Source organism: Meleagris gallopavo, chromosome 5 (genome assembly GCF_905368555.1).
Source record: "Meleagris gallopavo chromosome 5, MGAL_WU_HG_1.1, whole genome shotgun sequence".
NCBI classification, from domain to species: domain Eukaryota; kingdom Metazoa; phylum Chordata; class Aves; order Galliformes; family Phasianidae; genus Meleagris; species Meleagris gallopavo.
This window is the reverse complement of record NC_139408.1, coordinates 57,707,233-57,720,411: the sequence shown is the minus strand read 5'-3', so window position 1 is coordinate 57,720,411 and position 13,179 is coordinate 57,707,233. Positions and strand designations below refer to the sequence as shown.

The window sequence follows — 13,179 nt, the reverse complement described above, 5'->3', positions numbered from 1 at the left end:
TCCTCTCGGCTGTTACCCCATTGCTATACGCCTCTCTTGCTCGTGTTTGTTTCTGTTTGTAGTTTGCTGCTTTAATGCACCGGAGGCGGCTGTGGGGTTTTTCCCCTTGAAGCAGAAATCAGCCCCAGAACAGAACAGCGAGCTGCTGTGCGGAGGAGTGGGGCACAAAGCAGCGCAGCGCAGTGCAACTGGGGCTTTGTAGGGTCTCCTGCCCAGCAATGGGGCCGCACGTTGCTGGCACAGACACGCACGAGGCCCGGCCCCGTTCCTGCTCGGCAGGCCTGGCTTTGCCCAGATTGCTGTTCTTCTGTCTGCGTCACTTGGTGATGGCGTCGGAGAGCGGAGTTTCCTTCCTGTGAGCTCACGCTGCAGGCACAGCACTCAGCTGCAGCTGTGAGGGTGCTCAGAATTAAAGGCTGTGCAAGGACGGCTTCATCCTACAGGGATGGGGGGAATATGGTGCGATGACTGCCAGCAGCCAGTCCTAAAAGGGAGTGGGGAATTTGCATCCACTAACGCTGTCAAACGTGGGCAGGGAAATGGGGACGTGGAATATGGGATATGGGGATGTGGGGACATGGGGATGTGGGGATATGGGGATGTGGGGAAAAGGGGCCGTAGGGACATGAGGATTTGGGGAATTGGGAAAGGGGGGATATAAGGATGTGAAGAGGTAGGGATGTGAGACAAATGGGCACAAAGGGACATGAGGACATGGGGATGTGGGGACATGGGAATGTGGGGCTATGGGGCCATAGGGACATGAAGAATTGGGGATGTGGGAAAGGGGGGATATGGGGATGTGAGGAGGTAGGAATGGGAGACAAGGAGGCACACAGGGACATGAGGACATGGGGACTTGGAGACATGAAGATGTGGAAATATGGTGATATAAGGATGTTGGGACGTGAGGACGCAGGGACACAGGAATATGGAGACTTGAGGGCATAGGGACATGGGGACGTGGGCATGTGGGGATGTGGAGGAGATATGGGGATGTGGGAACATGGAGATGTGGGATATGGACACAGAAACATGAGAACATGGGGATTTGGGGACTTGGGGAAGTAGGGACATGGTGACATGGTAACACAGAGGCGTGGGGACATGAGGACATGCGGACATGGGGACACAGGGACACTGGGGTCACATGGACACAGGGACGTGGGGACATGGGGATGCCATGGATGCTGCCCATCCCTGCTGCCCACCCAGCTGCACACACGCAGCCACGCAGAGGCTTTGTTTGGTGGCGGTGGTGATTTTGGGGCAGTGCTGTGGATTAGCACAGCACAGTGGGGAGGGGTGCGGGGGATAAAGGTCCTGGCACTCGCCGTGCTCCAACAAAACAAAGCAGCAGATGGTTCCAGCTCCGCATAATGCGCAGTGAAAAAAAAAAAAAGGGGGTTGAACCGGGGATGAAACGGCAAATGGGGAAAGGGAGGGAGAAAGGAAAGAAAAAAATAAATAAATAAATAGAAAAACCCTCAGCAAGTGTCAGAGCAGAAGAAAGCTGCGGAGAAAAATGGCAAATGTTACAAAACAGAGCACAAAGCTCTCTCACTAACATCTGTCTCACGCAGCCCCTGTCCCCATTGCTGTCACCTTTAGCCTCGCTCGGGGCCATGGGGCCGTGACCCCAGCAGGCAGCACGCGCTGGGGACTGCAGGGACAGGAGGTGATGACACTGCACGGGGACCAGGGCTGCTCCTGGTGCTGCAGTGGGGCTCTGTCCCCATTGCAGCCATTGGGCCCTTGGCCATCCCGCAGGATTTTGTGGGTTTGAAGCTCTTTTTGCCTAAAAATATGGAGACCAGCTTCAGGTTTATCTTCAAAGAGGGCTCAGAGGATTCCCCGATAGTTTTTGCAGAGAGAAGCGAAACAGGAGCATGTTGCAGTGTGAGCTCAGCCCCATACGAGCCAGCAGAGAACCTACAGGCTGCGCTCAGCTGGCGGCTGAGATGGGCTCAAGCTCCAGTGAGGGCTTTAATAGGGCGCTGCGTTTTGGGGGTGCCCGTAGGTGCTGCGTCACCGCTGAGGGACCCGCAGCACAAGGTCAACCCTGGGTGGCAGTGAGCCGACGTGCTCCAGGGCTGGAGATATCGGGGTGACACGGCACCAGTTGGCGCGGCAACGTGGGACAAGGGTAAGGTGTCCCCTGGCGTGGTGATGCCGCCTCGGCGACAGAGGGAACCACGAGGACCCTAAGCTGGGGTGCAAGCCAGCACGGCCCCACGGTGACGCCACCTCGGGGCAAAGGACAGAGGAGGCACGGGGACCCCAAGCCGGGACACGGCAGCTCGGTGATGCCACCCGCACGGGCACACCTCGGACCCCGCGTGGGGCTCCGGACCGCCGCAGCCGCTCGGCACCGACCCTCCCCCGGCTCACAAAGAACCGCCGTCCGTCCGCCCGCCCCCCCGGGGCCGCCCCCGCGCCGCTGCCCAATAAACGCGGCCGCATTTGAACGGGGCGCCGCCTCCGGTAGCCACGCTCCGTTCCGTACGGTTCCGTTCCGCCGCGCCCGCAGACACCGGCACGGCGCCGGGTGAGCACGGGGAGCACCGGGGGGAGGTGGGGAGGGGAGGGGAGCCGAGCTCCTTCGGTTCGCCCACCGGGGCCGCTCGCGTCGTTCCGGGCGGGCTGAAGGACGTAGCGAGCTGCCGGCGGGGGGCTGGGATGGTGACATCGCTCCGTTTGTCATTGGTGAAGTCCCCAGACGGCAGCTGGTGGGTGAGCGCGGGGCTGGGGGTGAGATCCTAAAAACGGAGCCCCTTAGGGTCAGCCGGAGCGAGGAGCTGGGGTAAGGCTCTGTTTTGTTGGGGTTTTTTTTGGTGCGTGTTGCTTTGGGATGGCGCGTTGGTGTTTGAGCATCTTCCGTGTCTCCGCCGTGGGGGTGCCGGTGCGTGGCGCCGTGATTCAGCACCCAGTCGTGTCCTCGGGGCTCCGTCCCCGCTGCTCTGCACAGCTCGGGAGCCCCGGTCGGGTGTTGGTCCTCATGGGTCCCTTCCAATTGGGGATGTTCTGTGATTCCATGATCCCTAGAGTTTGGATTTTGGGTGGCTCTGCGTGGAGCCAGGAGCTGGCCCCAGTGTCCTTATGGATCCATTCCAACTCGGGGTGTTCTGTCATTCTGTAGTTACAGGGCTTGGATTTTGGGTGGCCCTGTACGCAGCCAGGACGCAGACCCCACAATCCTTACAGGTTCCATCCTACTCTAAATATTCCACAACTCCATCACCATTGGCTCTGGGTTTCATCCCATCAGGGGTTCCCCAAGTTGTGGGGCACAGCCCCGTGGCAGCTTGCAGAACCCCAGCAGATGGGAGCATTGTTTTTCCTTATTGAAAGGACCCATTACAATGCAAATCCCGAGGTGCCGTGAATATTCAAACCTCCGTGCTGCTTTGAAGCTCTTTACATAAATTTATAGCCCTTTATTTGTCATCGCTTCCTCACTAATCTGCGGGCTGGTTAACAGCATCATCCCCTCTTTCTGCCAGTTCTGGAGGGGTTGGCTGTGATTTGGGGGTGAGAGGTGGCACTGAGGGGCTGTGGAAATCGTTGCAGTGCTCAATGGGGCGGAGGAAATGCCAGCTGTAGGGTTGGCTTTGGGGTGACCCTTGGAGAGGTGGGTGTGCTGTGGTCATGGACTGATGGTTGGGTGCTGCGTTGTCCTTCTGGGTTCTGTTGTTGGTTTTTTTCTCTTTCTCATTGACTTTTTTTTCCCCGTTGGCTTTTGGGCATTGTTCAACCAAGGAGATGGTGGGACCTGAAGTGGGTTAAGCTCAGAAATCGCCCCAAAAGAGACAAAATAGGGGTCTGTGGTTTGAGCGGGGAATGATGTCAGCTCAGTCCCAGCTGTGCTGTGTGAGATGATTCATTAGGGAAAGGAGATAATAAGCTCAATGAGACAGCTGACCTTCTAGAAGAGCTCCAGGGTCTCGTGTCAGCGGCACCTTGGAACAAAATGCTGTGCCAATGCCTGGGTCCCAGCCTCGCTCAGCACAAGGTGACATTGGCCGTGCTGTGCAGCTGCTGATGTTCTGGCCATGGCCATGCGATGGAGCTCCAGCGAGTGGCTGTGCACTGCTAGGTGCCAGGGCTTGGTTGGGTCACAGCAGTGACTCGGTTTGGGTGCACAGAGATGCCATCCTCATTTCTGTGCAGCCTGAGGGGAGGGATGCAGGCAGAGCAGCACTGGGAGAGGCTCCTTCCTTCCACTCTTTGCTTTGATAAGCAAGTGCTGTGCCAGCTGCAGTGTGCCATCGATGGATCGGCCATGTGTGGCTCCAAGGCTAAAGCTTGGAGGCTGGGATTGGCTCAAAGTACTAAATTACCAGGTTAGCCTGTATTGTTGGGGTTAAATTGAGCTGGGAATGGCTTTGTCAGCCTCTGTGCTGAAAGGGGTGGGTGCAAAAGGGAGGAGAGAAATGCTGGGGGAATTCCTTATCTCACCATCCCGAGTGCTTTGCTGCCAAAGGCTTGCCATAGGGACGGTAGGAATAACAATGATAACAACAATAAAGTGCAGTTCACCTAAAAGCTGCCCTCTCTACCCAAGTTTATCATTTTGGAGGACTTAACGAACCCAAACAAAGCGACCCCCATTGGAGCTGAGCCCCTCTCAGATGGGGAGGGAAGGGGGGAGGCCCAGCCCAGCTGCTGCCCCCTCCCCAATCCCACCACTCCCTCAGCTGCTGCCCCATCTGGAGCTGAGACGAAAGGCTGTGTGCTCTCAGCCGGGCTTTGTGCTCCGGTTTCCCCTCCGTGCCCCCGACCGGCAGCTGGGGCTCAGCTGACCCCATTATCCCCGCAGCAGTGGGATGGCTGTGCTGCTGCCTCCCAGCCCGGCGGTAGGAGGAAGGCGTGGGGTCGGGTTGGATCCTTCTCCCTGAAGCAGTGCTGAATAATTCAGGCATCTTGGGTCACCTTGCACGGCAGCTGCCTAAGATGGAGGTTGTGCGGGATGCGTGCGGGACCGCGGCGCTGGCCTGCAGGTAGGAAGGAGGGGGATGTCCTGTGCCTTGTTCCTTCCTTTGTTCATTTGTAGGCTGGGAAACCTTAAATCCCCCCCTTGGCTGCATGGGGATGTCAGTGTCTGTGTTCACAGCCCGGCGTGCTCTGGCCGTCCCTCCCTGCTGCTCTGTGGCATTGTGGGTTCATTCCTTGCTGGATTTATGGCTTCCATCCCTCCTCCCCCAGCATCCCTGGGGTTGTTTAGCAGTGGGGGGCTCAGCGACCCCAATACTTGGGTTTGCACTGGGAGGTGGCACTTAGCTCTGAGCGCTGCCCAGCTGGGGGAACTGGCTTTGGGGGGGTGTGGATGTGGAGTCAGGGATGGTCTGTGGGGGACAGGTGGCAGCTGATCCCAAAGGTTTGAGGCTTAGAAGTGCCTGGGAAGATCCTGGGGCTGGAGGCACTGCGGGTGTGCTGTGAGCGCTGGGGCTGCCATGCAGGCTGTGGTGCTGGTGTCTAATGTGTGCTGAGCCCTGGATGCAGGTGGGAAACGGGATTGTTGGGTGAGAAGCAAGGAACCAGTTTGCTGCCTTCCCTCTGCTGGCAGGCATTTGGGATTTCTGGTGCCGAGTCCTCCAGTGCATCAGGGACCAGGCTGCTGTGTCTGTCCTGTGGGTTTCCTAATTCCCAGATTCCTGGGGTTCCTGGAGGCCACTGTGTTGGAAGGAATGGTGTTGGGGGTTGGAATTGAGTTGCATCTCAGGTACAGCCCTATAGCCTGTGCCTGGGCTGCTGGTGTGACCCTGCGCTTGTGTTATGGCATTGGTTCTGCTGCTGACCTCCGGAGCCAGGAGGGAAACCCTGCAGCCAGAATCAAAGGATGCCAGCCGAGTCCTCAACTTGGACAGGAAATTTCACTCCCCACTCCCCCTCCCAAAATAAATCCCTGGGGTTGGGATGCTCCACATTCCAAATCCCAGCACTGCCACCTCACGGTGTGCTGTGCTCAGTGCCAAGCGCTCCGGGCAGGGTTTGACCTCAGGTCCCTGCAGTCCAGTGTTGTGACATGGGCATGGATGTGTCCCCTGAGCACATGCCAATAACAGGAGAAGTGCTGCTTTGAAGTGTATGCTCTGCGATGAGATCCATGTGCAGAGGGAAGCTCATGACTAGATGATGGCAGCCCTGTGGATTTTTGGGGTGTAGCCCCCACTATAGTGGCCATACGTACCTGCAAATCACCCAGCAAGGTGCAAAGTCCCCAGATCCTCACTATGTTTTCCCTCTGAGCCTTTGCAGTCTGTTGCTCCTGCCTTCATCCAGGAGGCTACTGGGATGGCTTAATGCAAGCAAACATGGATGCAAATGCTATGCACCGTGGAGCAAAGCTGCCTCCATATCAGCCCTTGGGGTTTTCTTTGTGCTGTGCCGTGGGAATCCTTACCTCTGTGTTTCTCCCCACAGGTGAGCCTGGCAGGCTATGGGATGGATGAAGCTGAGCAGGACCAGTATGAAGCCCGCCTCAAGGAGCTCTTCGACAGCTTTGACAGCACGGGCACAGGGTCGCTGGGGCAGGAGGAGCTCACTGACCTGTGCCATGTACTGCACCTGGAGGAGGTGGCCCCAGCACTGCAGCAGACCCTGCTCCAGGGCAACCTCCTAGGCAGGGTAAGGCTGGGGTTGTATTACTGTGTGGATGTGGTCCTTGCCGTGCACGTGATAAGGATGTGTTTCATGGAGTTATGGAATGGTTGGGTTGGAAGGGACCTCAAAGACCCCCATCCCTGCCGTGGGCTGGGTGCCCCCCTGCAGATCAGGCAGCCCGTGGCCCCATCCATGGCCTCGGGCACCTCCTGGGATGGGGCACCCACAGCTTCTCGCTTTGGTCACTGGGCTGTGAGCAGCCCAGCTCCAGCCATGTGTTTGCACTGCTGCTCCATCATGCGAGGATAGGGTGAGCGTGAGACAGCCTCTAGAAGGTGAGCTATAATGGGAGAGGAGAAAACTGCTAACTGCAATGTTTGTCCCCCAAATGGAGCCAACTGCACTGAGTTTCTCCGCACCAAAATTCTCCAATGCCGTCATGTCATGCTCAGCATTGCTGGTGCTGTCTTCAGCCTTAACTACTTCCTTGGGTCCTTGGAGGGTTATGGGGACCTAAAACCAGGCCTTCAGCTCCTGATTTCAAAGAACTTCAGAGCGGTTGGGTTGGAAGAGACCTTAAAGCCCATTCAGTTCCAACCCACTGCCATGGGTGACTTAAGCTGCTGTGGACAACAGCTGTGGTGGGAGTACATGCCACCATGTTGAGAATGCCATCGGACTCCGTGGTGGCCACTTGAGCCACATTCATCTGTATTTCCTGGTGTCCCCATGCAGCTGGTGGTAGGAAATGGCTCCTTCCTCCTTTGGGGCTGCAGCATCCTGCTGGCTCACAGATCCCCCAGCTGCTCTGTGCTTTGCAAATTGACTTTACGCCGTAGTTGTGTCCTCGTAGATGGAAGCATCAGGGTGTCGAGCCCCTGCTGAGAGCACTCCAAGTATGGGGCATGCTCACCCCATCCCTCCTACAAGCCAGCTTTCCACGAGTTTGGGCTGTTCCTATTTTATTTTCTGCTGGGGAGATCTGCACCTGCCCGTGGGCACGCTGCTTTGTTCCTGGGCTTTATTTCTTGGGGAGGCTCTGGGGAGCGTTTTGTCTGCGGAGCGGCGGGGAGTTGGCGTGGCCACGTGCTGCCTTTTGTGCTGGGGCTGAATGCTTAGGGCCGGGGGGAGCATCCCCACATCCCAGCACCAAGGAGGTGCACGTGCTGCTGCTGGCTTTGTGCAGGCTGCTGGGGATTATTGCTGCAGTCCAGCGGGGCTGGGCAAATCCTTACAGCACTGCTGGGCCATCCCCGGTTCCTCTTCTCACGCCATTCTGCAATGCTTGCAGCAATTCCTGGCATTCCTGGGCACTCTGCCTGCTTGCCCCTTGTATCGTGTCAGTGAGCAGCTAACATGAAGCAGCACTGCAGGGATAGCATGGCAGGGATGTGAGCTGTAGAATCACTCCAGCTGGAAGAAGCCCCTGTGATCCCCATCCCCCCCCCCCAGGGCCATGAGTGCCACATCCCCCCCCCCCAGGGCCATGAGTGCCACATCCCCCCCCCCCAGGGCCATGAGTGCCACATCCCCCCCCCCCAGGGCCATGAGTGCCACATCCCCCCCCCCCCAGGGCCATGAGTGCCACATCCCCCCCCCCCAGGGCCATGAGTGCCACATCCCCCCCCCCCAGGGCCATGAGTGCCACATCCCCCCCCCCCAGGGCCATGAGTGCCACATCCCCCCCCCCCAGGGCCATGAGTGCCACATCCCCCCCCCCCAGGGCCATGAGTGCCACATCCCCCCCCCCCAGGGCCATGAGTGCCACATCCCCCCCCCCGGGCCATGAGTGCCACGTTTCTGGAGGTGTGGGGTTGGGGAATGTTGGGCACCTCCCTGGAGATGTCCTTGGTGGCCGTCCCTTCTCAGCCCAACACGGCCCTTCCCACATCCTGATGCAGACAGTGGGATGTGATGCTGACCCCAGCCCAATCCCAGCAGGGCTCACGCACGCTGCCGTTGTCACCCGGCGTAGCAGAGACGGGCAGTCCCGCAGCTCCAGGTCCCAAAATACCCCGCATTCAGCCAAGCGTGTCAAAAAGAGCATTAAACTTTAAATGCCCTCCTGGCGTTTTGCTGCTGCAGACGTTCTGCCTTTGGCTTGTACAGGCTTTGGCAGGGCTGGCTCGTGGCTCAGGCTGCTTTGGGAGGGCTTTGTCCCGCGCTGATGTCACCGGTGCTTGCTGCGTGTCATTGGAGGAGGGTGGTGCTGGGAGCAGTGGCAAAGCCTCACTTTCTTTAGCGTGAGCTATTTTGGAGCTTGTGGCTTTGCTGTCCCATGGGTTTCCCTGCCTGGCTTATGCTTGAGCACAGCACTAATTCTAGCAGCTGCAATTTTCTAGGCATGTTCTTTGTACTGTCTCCAGCACTCAAGGTCGGATGCATGGTGCAAGCGGACGCTGCTTTTTCCTGGCTTGCTGGCTGCTGGGATTTGCTTTATGTTCTCCAGCAGGTCAAACAGGAAGGGAAATACCCCCAGCTCTCATGGTGCGTCCATCCCAAAGGCACTCGGGCTCTCTGCAGGGCTGTTGGTGCATCCATGTGCCACCTCCCTCTGCCCCTGGGCTTTACAGGAGCGCTGTGTTCAAGAAATACATAAGAGATGTAGTGCTTAGGGCCGTGGCTAGTGGGCAATATTGGTGATAGATGGGTGGTTGGACTAGATGATCTTAAGGTCTTTTCCAATCTTAATGATTCTGTGATTAAGGGCCACCTGTGAGTGTGCCTCTTGTGTCTGTGCTGCCCATTTGCATTTGAAATCCAGGAGCACTGAAGGATTCCCAACCCCAGCCTCGCAGCCTAATCTTCCACGAGCGCCTTTGGCTGTGGTCACGGTCAAATTGGAGCCATCTGCCCACGTGCAGCTGCAGCCCTGTCCTCCTGCCCCTCCCCTCCTTCTCCCCCCTGCTCCTGGTTCGGCTCCACAGCTCATCCCATTTGCACAAGTGACACCGAGTGACTCCTGTTAATTTTTCCTTGCTGCTGCCAGGGCCCAGCCAGACCCTGTGCCTGACCAAGGGGTGGCTCTGCCTGCTGTCCCCAGGCAGATCTTGGGGGGAAGGGAGACATGTTATTCCAACTCTCATCTTTTTATTCATGCTCCTTAGGTCTAAACGTCAAGCTTTCTTTATCAGGCGAATTCTCTTATCTCTGCAAACTGTCCTTGTGAAGCATGTTAGTGTTGTGAAATGAATGGCAGCAGTTTGTATTCAGAGAAGGCATCCCTGATGAGGTTCTGAATTACTCCAGGTGTTCGGGAAGGCAGCAGTGACGGGCATGGGGCTGCGTGGTGGGGTCACTGTCCATGGAGATGTCCAAGAGCTGTGGAGATGTGGCACTGAGAGATGTGGGCGTGATGGGCTGGGCTGGGGATCTCGGAGGTCTTTTCCAATGATTCAGTGATTCACACTTGAGCTTTGCTGCTCATCCATTCCCTAACAGCATTAAAACCTGCTCTGGCTGCAGCTCCAGCAGCACCGCGTCCACAGCGCTTGATCTGCCAGCAGTAGCATCCTCTGTTTCTCTAAACACGAAGTCCCTTGTTGAGGGCTAAAAATTCTCCAAGGATTTCTCCAGCCCCAACAGGCAGCCGTGTCAACCAGCTCTGCCTCGCTACTGAGCCCAGCTGTCCCCAGCCTTCCAGCTCACCCTGACAGCATCACCTGGTGCGGGTGCGTGGCTGGGATTGCTCAGATTCCCCTGCGTGACTGCAAAGGACACTGCAGCTCCTCTGCAACTGAACCACAGAATGGGTTGAGTCGGGAGGGAGCTTTAAAGGCCATCTGATCCAACTTCCCTGCAATGATCCTTGTGTGGGTCCCTTCCAACTTGGGATGCTCTCCGTGGTCCTCTGGTTGCTATGGGCAAATTAGATGACTGTAGTGATCTCTTCCACCCTCAAGGATTCTATGATTATTTCAGCTGCCTGCTTGATAGGAAAAGGCTACAAATGCATTTAAGTCGTGGCTTTGGGTCGTCCTGTGCTAACACTGAATGTTTGCATTACTGATGGGTTGTCAGACCGACACTCAATTATCTGCACCCATTGATCTCCTTTTTCTATCCACAGGTCCACTTTGATCAGTTCAAGGAAGCACTTATCCTCATCTTGTCCAGAACACTGTCAAATGAAGAGCACTTCCAAGAGCCAGGTAAGTGCTCCAATTACCTAAAATAGCTCTTGGGTAGCTCTCACAGAGGCACTCAGAACAGCTGTTTCAGTGTTGAAATCTTAGGATTAGAATGGGTTGGTTTGGAAGGAACCTTCAAGCCCCCCAGTCCCAAACTCAGAGACGTGTCCTCAGCTGGACCCCACTGTGGCTTTTGTGAAGGTTGTAAGGCAAGAACTCATCCTGCTGATGTGCTGCTGGAAATAGGAGTGGCACTTCTGCACAGTGCTGGTTTTGTTTTGAAGTCCATCTTCTTCCTTGTGCCTTGGGTGACTTGGGTAAATTGCTTCCCACGGGAAGCCAGTGCCAGGTGTCTGTTCAACCTGTGGAGGGTTGGACTGGATAATCTTGGAGGTCTTTTCCAACCTTGGTGATTCTGTGGTTCTGTTTCTAAAATGGTGCTTCTGATTGTCATGAAGATGTTTCTGCCCAAGATGAATCACAGAATCCTAGAAAGGCTTGGGTTGCAAAGGAGCACAGTGCTCACCCAGTCCCAACCCCCTGCTGTGTGCAGGTCGCCAACCAGCAGCCCAGGCTGCCCAGAGCCACATCCAGCCTGGCCTTGAATGCCTGCAGGGATGGGGCATCCACAGCCTCCTTGGGCAACCTGTTCCAGTGCCTCACCACCCTCTGGCTGAAAAACTTCCTCCTCATATCCAACCCAAACCTCCCCTGTCTCACTTTAAAACCATTCCCCTTGTCCTATCACCACCCACCCTCACAAACAGCCGTTCCCCCTCCTGTTTATCCGCTCCCTTCAAGCACTGGAAGGGCACAATGAGGTCTCCCTGCAGCCTTCTCTTCTCCAAGCCCTCTGATGAGCCAGGCTGGGGCTGGCTGGAGGAAGCAGAGGGTACTGAGTACCATCCTTTGTTCTCCTTTGCTTTGTTTTCCACGTGCCTTTCAAATAAGGGCATTTTAGACCCCTGGCAGGAGATGAGGTGACAGCTCTGGCGTGCTGGGAAGCAGGCTGAGCTCCAGCCCAAGCTGGGGGCTGAGGCTTGCTGCTGCACCCCTCTCTGTCAGTCCTGAATCCATAGCACTGCCTGTGGGGCGTGAAAGCCCTGGAGGAGAAAACAGCTTGGGCTGGGGGAGTGGGGGCTCCAGGTCTGCTCTCGTGTCAGCTCTGTACATCTAACATCCATAGCACAGCCAGTCAGGAAGATGACAGCTCCCCTCCTGCAGAAGCTGTAAAATAATAATAAAAATAATATAATATTGCAGGACTCGAGAGATGCAGTAGATATGGTTTTTATTTTCTTTTTTTCCCCCTCACATTTCTGAAGCTCTCCATGCTTCGAGGGTGATGGGTGCTGACAGCTCTCACATCAGGCATCCCTTAGTGGGGCCGGAGGGAGATTTGCTGGGGCCTTGGGGGGGAGTTGGGTTGGCTGCAATCCCTCCCAGCTCAATGGAGAGGAGCTGGTAGGCAGCCCTGCTGACCAGAACGAGCCCAGTGTCACACATCTACTGGGCAATGAGGAGCTGAGGAGCTCTGGCTTTGTTTAAATGTAGACATATTAAAAGAAAATCTCCCAGAAATGGCTAAATTTGGGGTTGTTAATGCAGAAATGACAAAAGCAGCCCCCAAGAGGAGCCCACCTTGGGGACATGTGTCAGCATGGTGGTAATCAAAGGGCTCGTGCTGCAGGTAGGGAGCACGGCACAGGTGGGCCCTGCAGGCATTTGTTTTTAATGCGATGTGACAGGTTGGTTAATGCTGAAGTCTTTGCTGCTTTTAATTTAGATCAAACCTGAGATTGGGAGAACAAGCTGCTCTGTGCTGTCGGTGTCAAACTGTCAGTGAGCGCAGAATGCCGGTGCTGCAGCCAGCCCCGGGCTGGGGAAAGATTGAGTTAGAGCTCTGCAGCATGTGATTGAAATGAAAATGTAATTGGGGAAGGCTGAGCTTTAAGGCTTGCTTGCCGTGCTGTGAGGAAGTGGCAGCAGTGGGGCTGGGGGCCGTGGGGCTGCCCATAGGCTGGGAACAGGGAACCAGGATGGTGGCTGTGTGATGCTAAAGCAGCTCCTGCAGAAGAGATCAGTGGGGTTTCCCTATTTTTGGAGAGGAGGAACAGGAGGGAGAGATGCTGATTTGATTTAGTATTATTTTTCCTTGGCAAAACTCAGTTCCCTCTCTGAAGGGCACATTGGCAAGAGGATGAGACATGGGGGCTGCAGGCTCTGCTGCACCAAGAGCAGAGCTCCCTGCCAGCTGCTCTTCCAGGCTGGATGTGGCTCTGGGCAGCTTGGTCTGGTGGTTGGCAGCCCTGCACATAGCAGGGGGTGGAAACTAGATGAGTATTGCGCTCCTTCTTAACCCAGGCCATTCTGTGATTCTGTCCCCCCTGGGGATGCTGGAGATGGGGACCCAGCTGCTTGGAAGGGATGTGGCTTGGGGGCAGTG

General features: G+C 56.3%; 1 protein-coding gene across 5 annotated transcripts in view; it reads left to right on the top strand.

The window, feature by feature from the left end:
* The first annotated feature begins 2,447 nt into the window (after window positions 1-2,447).
* The window catches only part of NIN (ninein), a 54,728-nt gene continuing 43,996 nt past the window's right edge, over window positions 2,448-13,179 (top strand). For 3 of the 5 annotated variants that reach the window (XM_085225922.1, XM_085225925.1, XM_085225926.1), the window contains exons 1-3: window positions 2,448-2,548; window positions 6,424-6,627; window positions 10,673-10,754. In XM_085225922.1, the coding sequence (XP_085082048.1) occupies window positions 6,445-6,627; window positions 10,673-10,754 (265 nt within the window). In that variant the 5' untranslated portion in view covers window positions 2,448-2,548; window positions 6,424-6,444. Of the gene's footprint in view, window positions 2,549-2,663; window positions 2,804-4,925; window positions 5,001-6,423; window positions 6,628-10,672; window positions 10,755-13,179 lie in introns of those variants that run through there. The other 2 variants (XM_085225923.1, XM_085225924.1) reach the window with 2 other exon arrangements.